The sequence below is a fragment of the Charadrius vociferus genome, unplaced genomic scaffold, assembly GCF_000708025.1.
Source record: "Charadrius vociferus isolate BGI_N301 unplaced genomic scaffold, ASM70802v2 scaffold232, whole genome shotgun sequence".
Classification (NCBI taxonomy): Eukaryota; Metazoa; Chordata; class Aves; order Charadriiformes; family Charadriidae; genus Charadrius; species Charadrius vociferus.
This window is the reverse complement of record NW_009647009.1, coordinates 1-20,778: the sequence shown is the minus strand read 5'-3', so window position 1 is coordinate 20,778 and position 20,778 is coordinate 1. Positions and strand designations below refer to the sequence as shown.

General features: G+C 41.3%; 1 protein-coding gene across 1 annotated transcript; it reads left to right on the top strand.

Annotated features, from left to right (window-relative positions):
* Positions 1 to 9,337: 9,337 nt before the first annotated feature.
* LOC104295654 (myosin heavy chain, skeletal muscle, adult-like) lies at positions 9,338 to 20,774 on the top strand (the record flags this gene model as incomplete). The annotated part of the gene is made up of 27 exons (XM_009895422.1): positions 9,338 to 9,523; positions 9,613 to 9,756; positions 9,850 to 10,006; positions 10,329 to 10,356; positions 10,455 to 10,569; positions 10,662 to 10,754; positions 11,626 to 11,689; positions 11,856 to 11,954; positions 12,057 to 12,160; positions 12,238 to 12,376; positions 13,559 to 13,677; positions 13,774 to 13,923; positions 14,686 to 14,856; positions 15,612 to 15,911; positions 16,016 to 16,099; positions 16,622 to 16,709; positions 16,802 to 16,919; positions 17,093 to 17,216; positions 17,303 to 17,439; positions 17,537 to 17,792; positions 18,764 to 19,006; positions 19,226 to 19,402; positions 19,488 to 19,633; positions 19,721 to 19,811; positions 19,900 to 20,289; positions 20,530 to 20,656; positions 20,761 to 20,774. Coding segments are annotated over exons 1-27 (3,864 nt in total), but the record flags the coding sequence as incomplete, so codon positions are not given.
* Between the last annotated feature and the right edge of the window lie 4 nt (positions 20,775 to 20,778).

Genomic DNA, 20,778 nt, shown 5'->3' with positions numbered 1-20,778 from the left:
CCAACAGGGCTAATGCTAAGACACTTCCCTGTCCATATGGTGTTATTCTGCCTCAGGTGGAAAACTCTGCAATTCTCATTACTGAGCTTCATGAGGTTTCTATTGGCCTCACCCTCACATTTATCAAGGTTCCACTGCATTGAATCTCTGCTGTTTGTGATGTTCAGCCACTCCCCCGTGATTGGTGTTACCTGTAAATTTCCCAAAGGTGCATTCTGTATCATCCTCAGGGTATTGATGAAGATTTTGGAAGTATCTCATAACCACAGGGGTACTGTTCTCATTAATAGCTCCCAGACAACTACTAATTAGTAGTTGATTGCCACCCCTTGAACAGTCCAGACAATTTTCACAAAATACCACAACAACCCATTAGCCCAGCCCATACATTCTCAACTTCCAAATGAGACACCTGCAAGATATACTATGAAAATCCTTACACCTCTACACAAAGCCTAAAGTTGTTCAGCATGGTATTTCACAAGGTCTATTACTTCCACCACTGTCTCCTCATCCACACACTTATTTCAGGTAAATTTTCCAGTTCATGAGATAAATGGCACAATGAAAAAAACATGGGTGGGGGGTGCAGGATGGGGTGTCTTAATGGGATACAGACTAGTAGTCTTGAGATGCCTCCTCTTTCCCACTCGACCTGTGCTGCCTTGCTAAGATGTGACTTCTTGCTCCTAGTTTCACAGAAAATCATAGAACATGGTGGAGGGGAAGCCATGTCTTAAGGGGTGGCAGAGAATGAGGCAGCTGCCTGACCTACATCTCAAGAAAGATCTATTTTCAGCACACCCAAATCCTCCCTCTTCCACGGGAATGTCAGCACTGCAGAGCTTTGCCCAAGCCACATTGCTGTGCAGCACAGCCTGTATCCAGGGTCTACTCTCATTCTGCCTCTTCTCTTTTGACTCTGCTATGCTTTGCATTTGGCTATAGTGGAGAACAGCCCTGCAGAGATGGAAACATTGGCAGAAAGTTAACAGAGTCAAGGTCCATTTCCTTTCCCTGTTTCCATTAAGGTACTGTTGCTTCTTCCAGCAGGTCCTTCCTTTCCCAAGGACAAGGACCTTTGTGGCTCTTCCAAACTTTTCTACAGGAGCACTACAGCTACATTAAGAAATTAAACATGTCCAGGAACTTAGGCCAGTTGGCATGGGACTGCTTATGCTTATAGGAGTAAACTATTTCTGTATCAAGAATGGTGAGGCTGGATGCAGAGTGTATTGGGAATGGTCCCAGAAAATGCCAGCTGTCCAGTTATGCCTTTGAACCTGCTTAGGAGATTGGTAGCTGGCATAGGTCAAAAGATTGTCAGGGAGTCCACTAATATTTTATCAGTATAAGTGATTGGCTTCCCATATCTGCAAATGTTCCCTGGCATAGTGCAGTATACTAACAAAGACATAGCACGAGACAGAGTTTTCTCCAGTGTAATTCACCGATGTCTGCAAACTTTAGAGCAGACAAGAAATAGAGTTGAGGACTTTGGATTATAGACTTCTGACACACATCCAAGTTGTTCAAGAAACCGTGTTGGTCTGCAATGATTTTACCAATACATTTTCAAGTAAGATACGTAAATGAGCTACGTTTTTCATCTTGATTCCCTTCCTTTATACTTTTTGTTTTGTTTAGTCAAAATGTCAAATGTTGGCAACATTTTCCAATGGTCTGTAGTTCTTTCTTTTAGGGAACAAGGTGTTTTACAGCTGACTACTAGGATATCAAGTAAAGAATTAACCATTTTTAAATATTCTTATTCAGCTGAAGGTATGAGACAACTGGCAAATTAAAAAAAAAAAAAGTTAACTTTTTATTTTCTCAGTGTGTCAAATTTAATATTAACATGACGATTCCTCTAGAACAAGAAATGAACTGTGAGATGTCACTGAAATGGGGCTGTCAGCTATGACCTGTGACACCAAGATGACCAGATTTGCAAGGACTAATGAAGGTCTGCCTGAACAACTAAGACATTCAAATGTATTTTTATATTGAAAGTTTCTCTAATAGCTTGGCTTGTAATTATGTGGTAGTCAAAAATAGTCACAGCCACAGCAATAAGATTTTCCTCTAGTATGCTTAAAGTGAATGGTTATATATGTTGCCTGCCCACGCCTTTTCAATCTTCCTGGTTTGTTGGAGCTTATAGGGAACTGATGATGGCTGAGCTTCTGACTTTTGCATCTGTGTCAACCATACAACATTGAATAAGATAAATCCGAACCAGTGAATTTAGCTTCGCGTTCCAGTTGTTTAATTATGCTGTTTCTTTGTTCTGACATTGAAACCATCATTATTTAGATCTCATTCCATAAGGAAGTACTTGTAGCTTAAGGGGGAGTCGGAGTTTAATCAATCTTTGAGTTCATCAGATAGCTGGAAGTTTCCTCCAAGACACGAGGCTGATTTCCTCTCAAGCTCTTAGCTAAGCTGTCTCTAAATTATCACCTGCTTTTGGAAGAAATAGAGCCTCCCATTCCTGCCAAGATGCTGGATGCATTGCAGGAGCACATTTACAGCATTGCCTACTGAGATGGTGCGGTTTCCTTCATATGATACATCTTTGGGAACTATGCTTTTCTTGCTACTCAGGTGGATGGAAGGTGCTGTTACCAGAAAATCATTAAGACACTTCTAATTGTATTGAATTTTCTCTTTGAATTATAGAACAGACATAATTCACTCAAATGTAAGACCATGTTCTTCAATACACATAGTACTGTTCCAACAGTATATATTTGAGTGAACAAAAATTAGCTGCTGTTGTGTAGGACCAGAGTTAGGACAAGAATAAACATTCTGGAGCATTTCAGCTTTAACAACACATCCTGCTGTGGCCATCTCCATTACCTTGGGTCCTGGATCTTGTGAAGCAGAGTGCTGCACTACAAACTTTTGCCGTGCTAATTCAACATGATATTATTTCCATCAGAGACTAATGCTTGTACACAGAAGGAGACTTGAGAGCAACAAGGAAAAGGGTTCAGTTATATGTCACCCTGGGAATGAGGGCAAAGAGCAGGGGACATTAATATCAGAAAGAGGACATAAGAAGGAATTAATTTCTCCATCCATCCCCTGCTGAGTTTCCATTAAGTCCTGGCAGCAGTGGGAATCAGCTACTTCTTTTTCAGCTGTTGCTGTAACCTGAAAAGAGCCCTGAAAGGCTCACTTCAAGGTCATATCGAGAAGATAGGTCAGTGCTGCACTAGATCATGTGGCTTCTGGAAAAGGCAGTGGGACAGATCCTCTTATGAGAAGCCTTCATATTTTAGATGAGATCAGTACATTGGCATTTTCGTCAACTTTCCTGGTACAGCACAGATAATTGCATTCTTCTCTCTGCAGATTGAAAATCGGCTGAAATGGACATTGTGCCTGATTGCACATACACATCATCAGGTCTAAATTTGTATTACTCCCTCCAAAACCCTTCCACTTAATGTGTAGAAATTGTGTGAGGCTGCGTAAGTCAACCAGAAGTTCTTCATAATTTTGTACTTTGAATTTTTCGCATTGTCTCTGAACAATATAAGACAATCACAGTGGGGAAAACTGTCTACGGTTTGAATTTGATAATACAATTTGGTAAAAAGATAGTTCTGTAAAGTAGACTTTTAAGTAAAGATGAAGACTGAAAAAAAATCCAAAGAATGTAAAGCATTTGAAAAGACAGAAAAAGCACTGTAACTCTGTTTATAACAATACAGGGTGTCACCTGAGTTTAGGACTGTGAAATATATTGGCAAACAGCATTTTGCTCATGTACAGAAAACCTGTAAAGCGTTTTAACAGTCAGGATCTGAATATCCGTATATACTTATGTATGGATATTATAGAATTGTGGGATACAACACTTAAGGATATAAGATTTTCACTGTTTTTTCATTATTTTTATGAATATTGTTTCAATTATCTTCTTTGATGTTCATAACGCACTACACAGAAATGTACAGAACTGTAATTTTTCCTGACGTAAAATTGGGAATTGGGCATATCTTTCATGTACCTTTAATGAAATGCCTTTATAAAAGAACATAAGGATATTTTCTGCTATATAGCTGGGGAATAGCACACAGGGTATAGTTATATCATCCTGGGAACACTGGCAAAACCCACTTGAACTTTGACTAAAAAAACTTGAATTGTTTGCAGCTAGAGCAAATGTAATCTGACTACTGAGAGGATATTAGGGAGCGAGGAAGGAATTCTTTTTTCCCATGGCCTGGCTCACATGTGAGATGGTATCCTGGGGCTGGGACAAATTCCATAGAAGGCTTTTGGTTTCCAAACTCTTTTGTGATCAGACCTGACGCTACATTGAAGTCCGCCATCCTAAAAGCATGGCTGAATGACTGTCAACACCTGGAGACACCTTGACTAACTGACAGCTTCCTTTTTAAACCAGACCTTGCCTCGACTGACTGCACATTCCTGCCTGGCCATGTGCCTCACTCCTGCCTGTTACACAGCTGGGTCCACATCCTGCACACCACAACAGAAAAACCCCAGAAGAGCTCCACTGAGAAAACTGACTTTGTCATTGGCCATTGGAAATTCAAAGATTTTCAGTCCCTGAAGTCACACTCAGCTAGACTCTCCATATAGCCCTTGGAGATCCAGGCACATCCTGAAGGCACTTTGTCCCAGCCTGACAACACTGCATAAAGGCAGGCTTGCTACATACCACTGGGAGCAGGGCCCTGCAGAAAAAAAGCAGGAGCTACTCAGGGATATTGGTGGATGAAAATTGGACGAGCCAACAATGTGCGCTTGCAGCCTAGAAAGCCAATCAGATCCTGGGCTACATCAAAAGAAGAGCGGCGATCAGTTCAAGGTAGGTGATTCTGCCCCTCTAACTCCACTCTTGTGAGATCCCACCTGGAGTACTGCTTTCAGCTCTGGGGTCCCCAGCACAAGAAAGACATGGACCTGGTAGAGCGGGTCCAGAGAAGACTCCTGAAAATGATCTGAGGTCTGGAACACCTCTCCTGTGAAGAAAGGCTGAAAGAGTTGGGGTTGTTCAGCCTGGAGTTTAGAAAGGTTCAAGAAGACCTTCTTGTGGCCTTTCAATACTTAAAGGGGGCTTATAAGAAAGACAGAGAAATACATTTTATCACAGCCTGTAGTGACAGGACAAGAAGTGATGGTTTTAAAATAAAAGAGGGTAGCTTTCAAATAGATATAAGGAAGAAATATTTGACAATGAGGCTGTTGAGACACTGGAACACGTTTCCCAGAGAAGTTACAGATGCCCCACCATTTGAAGTCAGGTTGGATAGGGCTTTGAGCAACCTAATCTCATGAAAGATGTCCTTGCCCACAGCAGGGCTGTTGGACTAGATGATCTTTGGAGGTCCCTTCCAACACAAGCCATTCTATGATTCTACCTAATCCTTAACCTGTTGCTGCCAGAGGATACTGCCTTTACAGTTCAGGTATTACAACTTCCCTGGGAACGGGAGGCCACAGCTCCCTCCCAACCTGATGGGAGAAAACCCTCAGCTCTCATGTCCTGGGAGAGGTCTCAGATATCTCTAGTCCTCCCATGGTCTTCTTAACCCTGCATTCTGATCTGTGAAGACCCTCCTGTCCCCTCCTTGTCCAGGACTAATAACCCACTGGGCTGCTGGACACCACATGGCATCCCAGTGCCTCAGTTTGGAACAATTTTGGGTCCCAGACTGGGGCCCAGCCACACGAAACGTGGGTGCTACAATGTCAGAACCCTTCTTGGAGCAAGCTCTTCATACACATTGTAGTGCCTGATGCTGGATATTACCTTGGCTCCCATGCATCATTTTTCTAACCTTGTCCCAGTGTCCCTGACCTCTTTCCATGACTCCCTTACCAAAATGCCAGTAACCAGGAGAACAGTTTGTTCAGATCTGACAACATTTAACGCAGCTCAAGTGACAGTGCCCTTTCCCTAAAACTAGATGAGTCATTCTCCAGGACTACCAGCAAATTCCTCTTTCTCAGAGTATCAGGACTTCCTGCCATGTCTAGTGTTGTGATGTAGGCAGCACTATCTTGATAGCTTTTGTTGCAGGAACTGCATGAGTGTATAAATATGCAAGGTTAGGTGCTGGGAGTTGTGGGTAGGGAAGGGCTGAAAGGGTCTTTGCTTTTTTCCTGGTTGGTGAATTTGACAGTGGGACCATGCACAGGGGAGGCAGGCTTTAGCTGAGTCTGTGGTTTGTTTAAGTTAGAGGAATTGGAAGGAAGTGCTGTGTATTGATGAAGAAAATTAAGACTGCAAGTCTCTTTACCTGCATTGTCTTCTGGATATGTGAGCTGTGCTATGGGATGGTGGAAGGGCTCTGGGATTCTGCAGGAGCAGAAATTTCTGCAGGAATGGAAAAAATCTTTGTTCATATATAGACTCTGTAGTGACCTGTAACCACTCCTTGTTGAAAAGGGCTACGAACATTCAATGGCATAGGTTTTTACAGGCCCAAATCTTTACCCCAGCAATTTGCTTTATGTATGTTACAGATTGACAGGTCAGATTTGGTAAAAAGACATAAGAAAGATCTGAGATCCTTTCCTGAATTGCCAATATGGGTACTTTCTGATGAATTAAAACACCATCAAGAAAAGAAAGGAGCATCTATTTTTCAGCTGCACTTACCTACATCACAGAAATCACAGCATACCTTATGACATCTTCCTTTAGTATGAATTCATGCACAGGCTTATAACAACACTTCTTGGAGAATCACACTTATTTTTTTTGCAATTTCAAGTGTACAGATTGCAAGGGTGCATATATGGTCTTCTTTATACATCAGAAGTGACCTCACACCTCCCTCTGAGACTCCAACCTAGTAGTTCAGCCAGACCCCTCAGCTGCCGGTTGCTAAGACCAAATCTTTGTCTCTTGGCTAGTCGTTTTGCCATGTCTGTGACTCTAAGGCACCAGCACTATCACACTGAAAGACCCACATTACTCCTCTACTTTCAGAATTTTACCAACACACCCGCCAAATGCTTTTAGTAATACTTAGTTCCCTCTTAGTGACCTACTTAATGTATTTGTCTTAGGCATTTCTTATAAGCTTCACACCATCACATGGGGAAGAGAAATGTTTTCATCCCCATTGTACAGCTGGGATAGCCACAGCACAGACATACCAAGCAATCCACCCTGGGTCATACAGTGAGTCGGTGGGAAAGCCAGCAATAGAATCCATAAGTCCTGCATCCAAGTTCTCCAAGTGCCTTGACTAGTCCAGATTCCCTCCTTAACACCCTTGTCAAATTATTTATAGGAGACATATTCATATAGTCAGTAAGACATCAAAATTTTCTAATTATATCTAGTAATGTCAAATGACAATTATGCCCTTAGTTCAGTTTGCCAGACAATGCTTTGCCAAAGAAGGTTTGCCAAAAATTTTTTGACCGAAGAAAGAGTAGGCATCTGTAGCATCTGCAGACTAGATCGTATAAAACGTCCCTGTGACGAGTCTGCCCTGTCTCCACAGAAAGCTTCAAGGTAAGTGTACGGGGTCCGCAGGCTTGCAGGAAGGGGATAGTGCCCTTGTGTACCACAACATTCCTGCTGCCTCCAGCACTCATTTCCAGGAGAGCACTGAATTTCTCAGGTCAGGTTTTAAATCTGCTTTCAAGGCACCTGCACATTTTCACCCTGGATTTCTGAGCAGCAGCAAGTAAGGAGGTGCTATTTGTCTTTTACAGTACTGACCAGCTGCCAGCCTGCAAGCCACCCATCTGGTGTCACGAGAGGTAAGAATCTGATTTATTAATTCTTAGAGGGCAGAGAAAGATCCTTTTGGGTGGATTTCTCTACAGCTGAGTAAATGGTCACTGTTTCACCCTATATTTTCAAGTCAATGTGGTCCCAGTAGAAGGTGCTGGGGTGCTCAAGGCTGGTAAGGTTTTCAAGTGAATCATGGAATCATAGAACAACATAGATTGGAAGGGGCCTTGAAAGATCATCTGGTGCAATCTTTAAGTGGCTGTGTTTGAAGCCTCTGACCCACACAGACCAGAAAATCCCCATGGGCACATTCTTCACTTCTGTTTAACTGACCTAGCAGGGATTGAGGCGTGTTGGTTTCCCATCTTTGCTGTCACAGCAGTAGAAGTGGACCAAGATGAGCACAGGAGGAGGAAGTGCAAAATTAAACATTTTGTCTCAGAGCGTGTAAATTTATGTATAATTTTGTCCAAAATTTGCCATGAAATCACTAAAGAAGTCAGAGTAGAAGCAGCTGTAATATGAGCAACCACACTCTGCTTGTCATCTCTGTAAAACCCAATGCTGCTGTTTGTTCCCCTTACTGCTCTGCCTGTCCTTTACCCCTCAAAAAATGGAAGCTGGAGCCCTCCTCTTCTGTAAGCCACCACCTGTTCCTACAGGGACAAATAAAGAATTATCATGTTACTGTCTCATTTTAGTACAAATATAACAAAATATTAAAGGCTGTGTAAATATTAGGTACCTATCTCTATACAGGATAGAAATAAATTAATTATTTCCTAAGCTGCCCACTGTTTTTTCCGAGGGAGGGAGAAAAAAGTAATTTTTCAGAGAAAGTAATACTGGCTTTAGAATTCTGTTTTTGGTTTTGTTTTTTTTTTTAAATTCCTGAGTTGAGCTTTGAATCTTTGTGTTTAGCTTTGTTTTCTCCTGAAAACATATTAATTTTTAAAGAAAAAGAAAATAATAGAAATAGAGCAATGTCAGTGTGTTCTGGAACAGCACTACTTTTCTCTTGACAGGCATTGTAGCCATTTATGCCTGGATTCAAGAACTCACTAAAATTAGCAAATAATTGTATCATTAATACAATAATATAAATGTTTTAGAGATAAAAATGAAGCCATTACGATGCTTGAGTTGTCTCTGTGCCACTCAAGACAGTAGTGTATGGGCCTTCTGATCTTTCTGAATTAGTATCACCTGGGAAGAAACTGCATTATATTAAAGAGTACCTAAGCAACTGAAAGGAATTTTGAGGTTCTCAACTTCACAGTACAGTGCTTAAGTGCTTGACTACTATGTAACTTATTTCAAATGCGATTTCAGTGCAGTAGATCCTAAATCAAACTATCTTCCAAAATACAATCTTCACATTTTCCGTAAATGTTGAATCACGCCACTGCAAAAATATACAATTACTTCCAAAAAAGCTATGAATAGCATTAATGTAGTATTCTTTTTTTTCCACATCTTTTCTTCTACTAGCAAGTGCTTATTTTTTGACACATTTGAGCAATATCTTTGCTCATCCACACTGTTCTCTGCTGACGAACCCCTTCATCAAGTGCAGCCATGTCATCAGACTCTGAGATGGCCATCTTTGGGGAGGCGGCTCCTTACCTCCGAAAGTCAGAAAAGGAGAGGATCGAGGCCCAGAACAAGCCGTTCGATGCCAAGTCATCCGTCTTTGTGGTGCATCCTAAGGAATCCTTTGTGAAAGGAACAATCCAGAGCAGAGAAACAGGGAAGGTCACTGTCAAGACTGAAGGTGGAGAGGTGAGTAAGAAACAAGGCTGAAGGTCACCATTTGATTTCCACTCTCAGCTCTTAGCTGACGTACATGCATCTCCTTCTTCATCTGACAGACCCTGACCGTGAAGGATGATCAAATCTTCTCCATGAACCCTCCCAAGTATGATAAAATCGAGGACATGGCCATGATGACCCACCTCCACGAACCCGCTGTGCTGTACAACCTCAAAGAGCGTTATGCAGCCTGGATGATCTACGTAAGTACCAGCAGCAGTCTTCCTTTGGGTAGCGAGGAGGAACTGCTCTGCCAGGCTAAGTGGAAGCCAACGTGGTGTCTCCCTTCCTTGCAGACCTACTCGGGTCTCTTCTGCGTTACTGTCAACCCCTACAAGTGGCTGCCGGGGTACAACCCGGAGGTGGTGTTGGCCTACCGAGGCAAGAAGCGCCAGGAGGCCCCTCCACACATCTTCTCCATCTCTGACAACGCCTATCAGTTCATGCTGACTGGTGAGTGACTCTATCTGTCTCGGAGGGATTGTACCATGAAATTCTCTGAAGGGATACTCGGTCTTAGTAATATGAGGAGACTTTTTCAAAGCTGTCATGGTTCTCATGCATACATACTATTGGAAGTTTTACTATCTTCACATCATTGTTTCTAGTATTTTGAATGAAAGACACACCTGCACTCAGTGAGGTGTTGTGGAGGGTTTTTCTGTTTTTCTTTAAATTAAGCTGACATCACAAACATAAAACTTACCTGACTACGTTTCATTCCTTCTGTGTTGTTCATTGAGTTTTAAGTACTATATTTCTGCCTCTCTCACAGATCGCGAGAACCAGTCGATCCTGATCACGTATGTACACCCCCTGCTTGGGTCCCCGCAGGGCTGCCCAGTGCCAGGGGACCTCCTGCCTGACCACACGCTCTCTGCTTCTCTCTTTGGCTTGACAGCGGAGAATCCGGTGCAGGGAAGACTGTGAACACAAAGCGTGTCATCCAGTACTTTGCAACAATTGCAGCGAGCGGGGATAAGAAGAAGGAGGAGCAGCAGTCAGGCAAAATGCAGGTAAATTAATAGACACTGACTTGAATGAATGTTTTTTCCTTTTCTTGAAATGATTTTTGGAAGGATAACCAGCAATAATTATCATCCTACAGGGAACGCTTGAGGATCAAATCATCAGCGCCAACCCACTGCTGGAGGCCTTTGGAAATGCCAAGACCGTGAGGAACGACAACTCCTCACGCTTTGTAAGTTCCTTAACCAAATGATTCCTGAAAAATAGTACACATGAGTGCATGGCAGTCATTCTTTTCTGTTGTTCAGCCACTATGTTTTCAAGAGTAAGAGTGGATTTTCTTATCCTGGCTTTACCACTTATCTTAAAGGTAATTCTCCAGATTTCAAAAACAGGTATTCTATGAAAAAAAATTAATTCTTCTTTGGATTGAGATGGAAATTAAAATAACAGATCACATACTTTTCCTCCTGTAAGGTACTGCAATGTTAAACAATAGTATTTTTTTCTTTTTATTTCTATTTCCTGTTAGTTTGCTAAAAGACAAGACAATGTTGGGAAGAAAGGGAGGGAGGTTAGGAAAGATGGGAAAGAAAGAGCGAAAAAGAGAGATAAAGACAGAAAAAGAAGAATGAAAGAAGGAGAGAAAGAAAGAAAGAAAAAGAAACAGAGCGAGTGGGAGGAAGAAAGAGCTTCTACTTGAATAATATGTTTGCTTTACGTTAAACTTAATCAATCAGAAGTGGCTTATTTGATACCAAGACAGATTTAAGCCGCTGAGCTAGTTAAATGGCTATTTCCCGATCATTAAGATGACTGCTCTCTCTATACAGGATATAGTTAGAAGAATTTGGCTAAGGAAATCCACCCATTCCTTCTAATTTGTACATTCATCATACATAAAATGGATAGCTGTACCACTGTTGATTATTTTTATGCTCAAAAATGTAAAAGACAACTTTACATCAACGTTGGAATTATAGCTGATTCACAAGAAAATGTCTCTAAGTAGAAATCTTGTGCCCAGTGGATTAAATGCAAAACTCTTCATTTCAGATATATTTTTATGATGTAAATCTTAAGACCCTTTTATTCCTTTAAAGGGCAAATTCATCAGAATTCACTTCGGTGCCACAGGAAAACTAGCTTCTGCTGATATTGAAACATGTAAGACACTTTACTGAACTGTTCACAATCCATCCATTCATCCATCTACTCAAACAACACCTTTTCACGCAACAATCTACCCTGCCTTCCCTGTTTTTCTTCCCATCTTCTCCCTACTTTCTTTTTTTGCTGTGTCTTCTTGTTTCTAATTAAATTTTCCCTCCAGATCTGCTGGAGAAGTCCAGAGTCACTTTCCAGCTCAAGGCAGAAAGAAGCTACCACATATTTTATCAGATTATGTCCAACAAGAAGCCAGAGCTAATTGGTAGGAAGAATGACTAACTTGGAGGAAGATTGCTGAATATCCCCTCACATTATTACTTGCTCGACTAAACTGAGACTGCATGTCCACTCTTCTTACTTTCAGACATGCTCCTCATTACCACCAACCCATATGACTACCAATTTGTGAGTCAAGGTGAGATCACTGTTGCCAGCATTAATGACCAGGAGGAGCTGATGGCTACAGATGTAAGTAACAGTTAAAAATGTTGTACCTATTGTCACCTCTCCCAAACAAAGCTTTCATTTTATTGTTCCTGTTGCAGAGTGCCATTGACATCCTGGGTTTCACTGCTGATGAAAAAACGGCCATCTACAAGCTGACCGGGGCTGTCATGCACTATGGGAATCTGAAGTTCAAGCAGAAACAACGAGAGGAGCAGGCAGAGCCCGATGGCACAGAAGGTATCAGCAAAGTCTGTGGTTAACCTGTTAGAAACAGAAGTATAAACAATGATTCAGTATTTGGAAGATTCAGAAAGAGAACAGTGGAAATGTGTAAAAAGTATTTAGGTAGAGCTAGTATACAGTTATGAAACTGCCATCCTAAATATACCCCTTTTCAATTACTACCTAATCTTTATTTATAGTATATATTCCATGTGTGTCGATAATTCTCTCCTGGACCACCACAGTTCTAGATAGCACAGCCTGCTCAGTATGCTTGTATTAAAGACCCACTGAGAAGAGAAAGATTTTTCAGAAAATGTATTTCTGGTTGCTTTTTTAAAGAAAAATCAGTGTTAGATCATCTCCTTCATAAACCACAAGTTATCTAGGAATTTTACCCAGCTAAAAGGGAACTTTTCTTCAATTTCTTTCTTCTCCTTTGGCGATTCAAACCCATAACTGCCATTACATAGCAGTATTATTTGAACATCGGTCTAAGGGAAGAACAGGTACACTATGATTGGGAAGAACTGACTAAGATTTCTACTTCTCAGCTGACTGCTTAATCACTTAAACCTTATATAATGCATAAATGGTTTAAAATGACTAAGCCCTATCTACTTATTCTAAAGAATGCTTCAGATGGACTGAAGTTTTAGATTTTGATCCTGAATGATGAATATGCTTGCCTTTCTGCTATGACTATAAAAAGTCTCCAGAAAGGGTAGCTACTTAATTGCTACCTCTAATTTTGGAATGCATTCATTTTTAGGGATAGAGCTGCTGCCAAAGAACACAGGTAGCCCAAGTACCTAAGTGTATGTTTTGGATTGCATTCAGGTGGCAAACCTGCTAACACTTTTGTGTTTTGTTGCCTGGCTTATAGATACCAATTAGCTCTGGACTGAACGGATGAGATGCAGCTTTCAGGATGAATTTTTAATAAATACATTGTTTCTAGATGATTCTGTGAAGATTTTTAAAGACACAAATGCCATTTAGGTGTCCTGTTCTGAAAACCTTTCAAAGCAAAGTCGATTTTTGTTTTAATGAATGTCATTTTCCTCTGAGATCCAGTAAGCAGAGTTTGATCACAAAGACATTCAATATCACAGTTGCTTTGGAAAGGGTCCACCACTCAAAATGCTGCATGTTTTGTTAGTCTTTATCTTTCTGTTTCCTTGTTCTTCTATTTAGTTGCTGACAAAGCCGCCTACTTGATGGGTCTGAACTCAGCAGACCTGCTCAAGGCCCTCTGCTACCCCCGAGTCAAGGTTGGGAATGAATATGTGACCAAGGGTCAAACCGTGCAGCAGGTAACAAGCAGCTGGTGACTGAGAGCCTCTGTCTTGTATCACTTACTACTTGCACCAGATATCATTTTCCTTCTGCTGCATTCTTCTTTATTTTAGGTGAACAATTCAGTGGGTGCTCTGGCAAAGGCTGTCTATGAGAAGATGTTCCTGTGGATGGTTGTTCGCATCAACCAACAGCTGGATACCAAGCAACCCAGACAGTACTTTATTGGTGTCCTGGACATTGCTGGCTTTGAGATCTTTGATGTAAGGATTCCAGGTTTGAGAACTGCTTTTGCAGGGGGACGTTGCTGTATCAAAGAACTTAGAAATAATATTCTTGTGAAGGTTTAACATGCTAATCATTGGCAATTTTCTGGAAAAAAATCCTTCATTTGCTTTTGTAGCACAGAGCAAAATCCTCAGAAGCTTCATCAGTATAAGAACTGAGTTATGTTGTTTCTGTAGAAGAAGCCAATAGAATTTTACATGTTGTAATATTTTAACAGTTTGAGCTTAATGTTAATGAGTTTTAAAATCCAAGCATAATTACAATAATTTTATATAAGAACTTCTAGGGTAGAACTAGGATTTGGAGATCCATTGAGAAACATATAACAGTTTAAAGAGCTGGAAATTGTTTAAAGACCAAAGAAGGAACAGATAAGTTTTGATCAATAAGGAATTGATAAGTTTAGATAAGAATTGGTAAGTTTAGTTAACTCTTGATCAGAGATATCAAGTGTTTAAAAATTGGACATCAGGGCATGCACTCATCTTTTTGGCTGAACAAAAAAATGCCAAAGTACCTTATGAATTTTAGGAGATTCACTAGGAATATCTGCTCTGGAAAAATTTCCATTTTCATTATGTAGGTGTTTCTTTGGGGAGCTGCATATAGTTCCTGCTATGGTATGGTCCTGATAATACTGTTGTGTTTTAATTTGGGAGTCTTATAAAGGGTTGAAAATGACTAAGAATTGTGCATGTTGACAATGGGTGATTGGTGTTTTTTTTTCTGCTGGCAAGTTCAACAGCCTGGAGCAATTGTGCATCAACTTCACCAATGAGAAACTGCAACAGTTCTTCAACCACCACATGTTCGTGCTGGAGCAGGAGGAGTACAAGAAGGAAGGAATTGAATGGACATTCATTGACTTTGGGATGGACCTGGCTGCCTGTATTGAGCTCATTGAGAAGGTAAATTTTTGTCTCGTATTTTCAGGAACTCATTTGAAATCGGAATGGTCAGATGTTATTCGAAAAAAGGGAGTCTTCCATGGGCAGTTTCCTGCATTCAGTTTTAGTTGTTGAAATATCTCTTGATCTGTACTATTGCTTATCATGCACTAGAGATAATACAAGTCCACACATGGCTATGGAAGTCATTCCACACACACCTTCTCTGTGTGAAGGGTATCTTCACTTGTTTAATTAAATAACTTTTTTTTTTTTTTTTCAAAAACAGAGGGCAGCTCCCAAAGTAAAATAAAAATATTTTCTTAAGGTTCTGGAATAAAATTATCTGGACAATACATTTCTTTTCTAGATGGTTCATAGCAAAGTAAAAACAGGACAATACAGTCAGTGCATGACTTCTGAGTGCTAGAAACTGAAAGAGATTACTTGTAGTTTTGTATAATTTAGGGAGTTGATTAAAAGTACAAAAACTGAAGTAAATATACAATGGACATATTTGTGAATGACAATTTAAAACATAATCTTTCTCCTCCTCATTTTTTAACATGGTTTTTGGCATAAAAAACATTCCTGAATCACTGAATCACAAGTGTGAGTCAAGCAGGGGAATCTTTTAAACTCACTTTTTAGAAAGTTTTCTTTATGGTGAGGGTTGGTTTCTCAGCTTCCTGTATTTTACTATATTTCCTGCAAGACCAAGTTCTTATCATTTTATTCAATAGACATTCTCTCTTGCATATTGTACTATCTTCCAGCCCATGGGCATCTTCTCCATCCTGGAAGAGGAGTGCATGTTCCCCAAGGCAACGGACACCTCTTTCAAGAACAAGCTCTATGACCAGCATCTGGGCAAATCCAGCAACTTCCAGAAGCCCAAGCCTGCCAAAGGCAAGGCTGAGGCCCACTTCTCCCTGGTGCACTATGCTGGCACGGTGGACTACAACATCACCGGCTGGCTGGAGAAGAACAAGGACCCCCTGAATGAAACCGTCATTGGGTTGTACCAGAAATCATCTGTGAAGACACTGGCCTTACTTTTTGCCTCCTATGGTGGAGCAGAAACAGGTTAGCTTTCCAAAATTCTTTTTTTCCAACATTTGTGATATGTAAAGATGCAACAAAGAAGATAATATTAAAAAATCTTTTTGTTTTTGAAGAGGCTAGTGGTGGTGGTGCTGGTGGTGGAAAGAAGGGTGCCAAGAAGAAAGGTTCTTCTTTCCAGACAGTCTCAGCTCTTTTCCGGGTAAAGTATGAATTTCATTACCTGTAAAGTGACGTGAACATACTTTCAAACGTGAGCTATCTAAACTCCTGTTTTTCTCACTACATTGGTTTTATGATAAAACAATAATAATATGAAATGAGCAGAAGTTATTCACTGCCTTTTCCTGTTAATTGTCTGTTCCCTTTTGGGCTTTGTTTCAAGCAGTCTTCAGATGACCCCCTGAATTTCTTTTAAAAGCTCACTTACATTCTTTGTGAAAAAAGTTTTTCAGAATCTAGGATGTAATATAAATATTAATCCCATAAAGGCATGTGTTAAAATTGTTATGAAGTAATACATTATTGCCTCTAGAAAAAGTGCAGAATTTTAAGCTTTCTTTTTATGGGAATACCTAAGTATATAGAAGGTTTGACTAAAACAAAATATTGGATTTGAAAGCTTCTTCCTCCTAATATTCATTACATTAGTTCCTTGGCATCTAGTTACAGAGTATAGAGAAGCAAATTTTCTTAATCTATCCTGCTATACATGATCCCACAGGAGAACTTAAACAAGCTGATGACCAATCTACGGAGCACTCACCCCCATTTTGTCCGTTGCATCATCCCAAATGAAACAAAAACACCTGGTAAGACACTCAAGCAGAAAGAACTTCCTCTGATACAGCCATTCCCCTCTGCATTGGAAACTGTGGTATTCATTTATGCTCTGAATTGCTAGGTGCCATGGAGCATGAACTGGTACTTCACCAGCTGCGGTGCAACGGCGTGCTGGAAGGCATCAGAATTTGCAGGAAGGGTTTCCCCAGCAGAGTCCTCTATGCTGACTTCAAACAGAGGTAAGAGCACTGCACCGCTCAGCACCATTAAAAGCAATGTTGGTTCATTCATATAGGTTCATTCAGGCTGGACTCTGTTGTAAAAATAGCTATAGGGGAGCTGGTGGGGTTCAGTGGCTAGTGTGTGTTGGCTGGGAAAAAACAGCCTTATCTTCCTCTTTCTCTCCTCACAGATACAAGGTGCTCAATGCCAGTGCCATCCCAGAGGGACAGTTCATTGACAGCAAGAAGGCTTCTGAGAAGCTCCTTGGGTCAATCGATGTGGACCACACCCAGTACAAATTTGGCCACACCAAGGTACAAACCCTCGTTGCCTCACTCACGCTGTGCCTGTGCTTTGCTCTACCTGACAGTGATGTGCTGCAAACATTCCCTTTCTCAAGGTGTTCTTCAAAGCTGGGCTGCTGGGACTCCTGGAGGAAATGAGGGATGAGAAGCTGGCACAGCTCATCACCCGCACACAGGCCAGGTGCAGGGGCTTCCTGATGAGAGTGGAGTACCAGAGAATGGTGGAGAGGAGGTAGACATTCCTCATCTTCAGTTAAAGTCACTGTACTTGGGGGAAACTGCACTCTTCATAGTGAAAATATTCAATGTACATTTTAATTATGCTTCAGGGAATCCATCTTCTGTATCCAGTACAACATTCGTGCATTCATGAATGTCAAGCACTGGCCCTGGATGAAGCTGTTCTTCAAGATCAAGCCCTTGCTGAAGAGTGCAGAATCTGAGAAGGAGATGGCCAACATGAAGGAAGAGTTTGAGAAAACCAAGGAAGAGCTTGCAAAGTCTGAGGCCAAGAGGAAGGAGCTGGAGGAGAAAATGGTGAAACTGGTGCAGGAGAAAAACGATCTGCAGCTCCAAGTGCAGGCTGTGAGTAACGTTATTTTTATTTTTTTATAGGGAAAATGATTAAATAAGAGCTAACTCTTGTTTCACACTACAGAACTCTCAAATTGCGTACTAAACTGTCTTACAAAATATTTTAAGCTGAATAACATGTAACTAAAGGTAGAATTCAGGCCACATTCTCTCCCTACTCAGTCTCACTACTGCAAAATGGAGTTTAAGCTAAGCAATTATTTTTTAGTCTTAATGCCAACATGTACATATCTCCATGAGAGTTCATGACATAAAGCTATATTGTACTTATTTTAGTGTATTTAGCACAGTGGGGACAGTGATTCAGTTGACCAACTATTCTTCCTTAATTCTGTTCATGAAATGAAGAGCCTAGCGCCATTTCTTATGTCATATTTCACCTGAGCACCTGTGGCTACTGCTTCCAGAAGACCCAAATGCCCATTGCATCCTACAGCACAAGTGCCAGCCTTGTGTGTTTTTCTCCAAAGCAATTTGGCCTCTCGAAACTTTTAGCAATATTTAGGCAATACCCTTAAGTTGAAGTGTCCATTTCAGGGAAAGGGGAATCTTGTTCTAGTGTGCACTGGCTGTGTTGGCTGGGTATGAATCTATAAATTAGTGTTTCAAATACTTTCTTAATGGTGGAGTTATTTACATTTCTCAATACTTCCCCATAAATTACATTCCACATGAAAAAATACAATCACCTTCAAAAGAAGAAAAGGGAAACATCAATTCAATGCAAGTACCCCTCTGACATACCTGAAATAAACAACATGAAATGTAATGGAGCTAGATACAGTATCTGATGTTGAAAAAGGTACAGAAAAAAAAAAAAAACTGGTTAAAAACTAACTCTAAGTTTATAATTTCTAATACAATTGCACAGTAATATTTTCCCAAAAAGAAATACCAAAGTTCTTTTTGATGCACATCTTTTCCTTCAGCCCCAAATAACCTGTGCTGTATTTTCCCACCAGGAAGCTGATGCTTTAGCTGATGCTGAAGAAAGGTGTGACCAGCTCATCAAAACCAAAATCCAGCTGGAAGCCAAAGTAAAGGAGGTGACTGAAAGGGCTGAGGATGAAGAAGAAATTAATGCTGAGCTGACAGCCAAGAAGAGAAAACTGGAAGATGAATGTTCAGAGCTGAAGAAAGATATTGATGACCTTGAGTTAACACTGGCCAAAGTGGAGAAGGAAAAGCATGCCACTGAAAACAAGGTATACACACAGGGAGTCACATAAAGGGCCAAGATATCACTGTTCCCAGAGTAACATCTTGCTACCATAAAATATGTTGGCTTTGGAAAAATTTGAGCTATGCATTGTCTGAGCATCCAAATGATATATGAAACACCTGGCAAACATTGCAAAGGGAAAATGTCACTGCACAAGCATACATGATTTCTACCAAATTTTGATACTTGTTCATATTTGTAGGTGAAAAACCTCACAGAGGAGATGGCAGGCCTGGATGAGACCATCGCCAAGCTGACTAAAGAGAAGAAAGCCCTCCAAGAGGCCCATCAGCAGACACTGGATGACCTGCAGGCGGAAGAAGACAAAGTCAATACCCTGACCAAAGCCAAGACCAAACTGGAGCAGCAAGTGGATGATGTAAGCCCACAGATATACAGCAAGAAGAGGACAGGTATGGAGTTAGAACTGGCTGCTGGATCACCTATGGTCTTGTTGTGTTTAGCTGGAAGGGTCCCTGGAGCAGGAGAAGAAACTGCGCATGGACCTTGAGAGAGCTAAGAGGAAACTCGAAGGAGACCTGAAGCTGGCCCATGACAGCATAATGGATTTGGAAAATGATAAGCAGCAGCTGGATGAGAAACTGAAGAAGTAAGCATGGTTGAGGGGCACCTGAGTGCTGGGCTGCTGCACTTGTCTTTTCTCTGTGAGCTCTAACGCCTTTTGCTTTGCCCAAAGGAAAGACTTTGAAATCAGCCAGATCCAGAGCAAAATCGAGGATGAGCAAGCCCTGGGCATGCAATTACAGAAGAAGATCAAGGAGCTGCAGGCAAGTCTCTGTCCCTTCCCCTCTCTCACCCAGACACAGTTCAGGAAGGAGGAGGACATGGGTGTGAAGGGTCCCTAATGTTCCCCAGGCGCGTATTGAGGAACTGGAGGAGGAAATTGAGGCAGAGCGAACCTCTCGGGCAAAAGCAGAGAAGCATCGGGCTGACCTCTCAAGGGAGCTCGAGGAGATCAGCGAGCGCCTGGAAGAAGCAGGAGGGGCTACCGCAGCTCAGATGGAGATGAACAAGAAGCGTGAGGCAGAATTTCAGAAGATGCGTCGTGACCTCGAAGAGGCCACGCTGCAGCACGAAGCCACGGCTGCCACACTGCGGAAGAAGCACGCGGACAGCACAGCTGAGCTTGGGGAGCAGATCGACAACCTGCAACGAGTGAAGCAGAAGCTGGAGAAGGAGAAGAGTGAGCTGAAGATGGAGATTGACGACTTGGCCAGTAACATGGAGTCTGTCTCCAAAGCCAAGGTATTGACAAATATACTGAAAACAACTTGAAAATAAATAATGTTGAAACATATATTTTTAAAATATGGTCATTTACAGTATAACCCTGTCTCTGTATGGAACTGTATTTCTAACCCTCTAACACCAATGGGCAGAATATAGCTTGCAAATTTGTTCACATTTTTCTGGTGAGAATCTTGCTGTTCAGAGTCAGGAGGAGTCCAGATGCTAAACTTCTTTTGTTTTCTGTGATCTCCACAGGCAAATCTGGAGAAAATGTGTCGCACATTGGAAGACCAGCTGAGTGAGATTAAGACAAAAGAAGAAGAGCATCAGCGCATGATCAATGACCTCAATGCTCAAAGAGCTCGTCTGCAGACAGAATCGGGTAAGACAGCCTTCTCTGTGCTGTTGAACAGTAGAGCATCCGAAATCAGTTTGTTTGCGTAACGGATAACAATAAAAATATTTCCTTTCTGTTCACTTTCCTAGGTGAATATTCACGGCAGG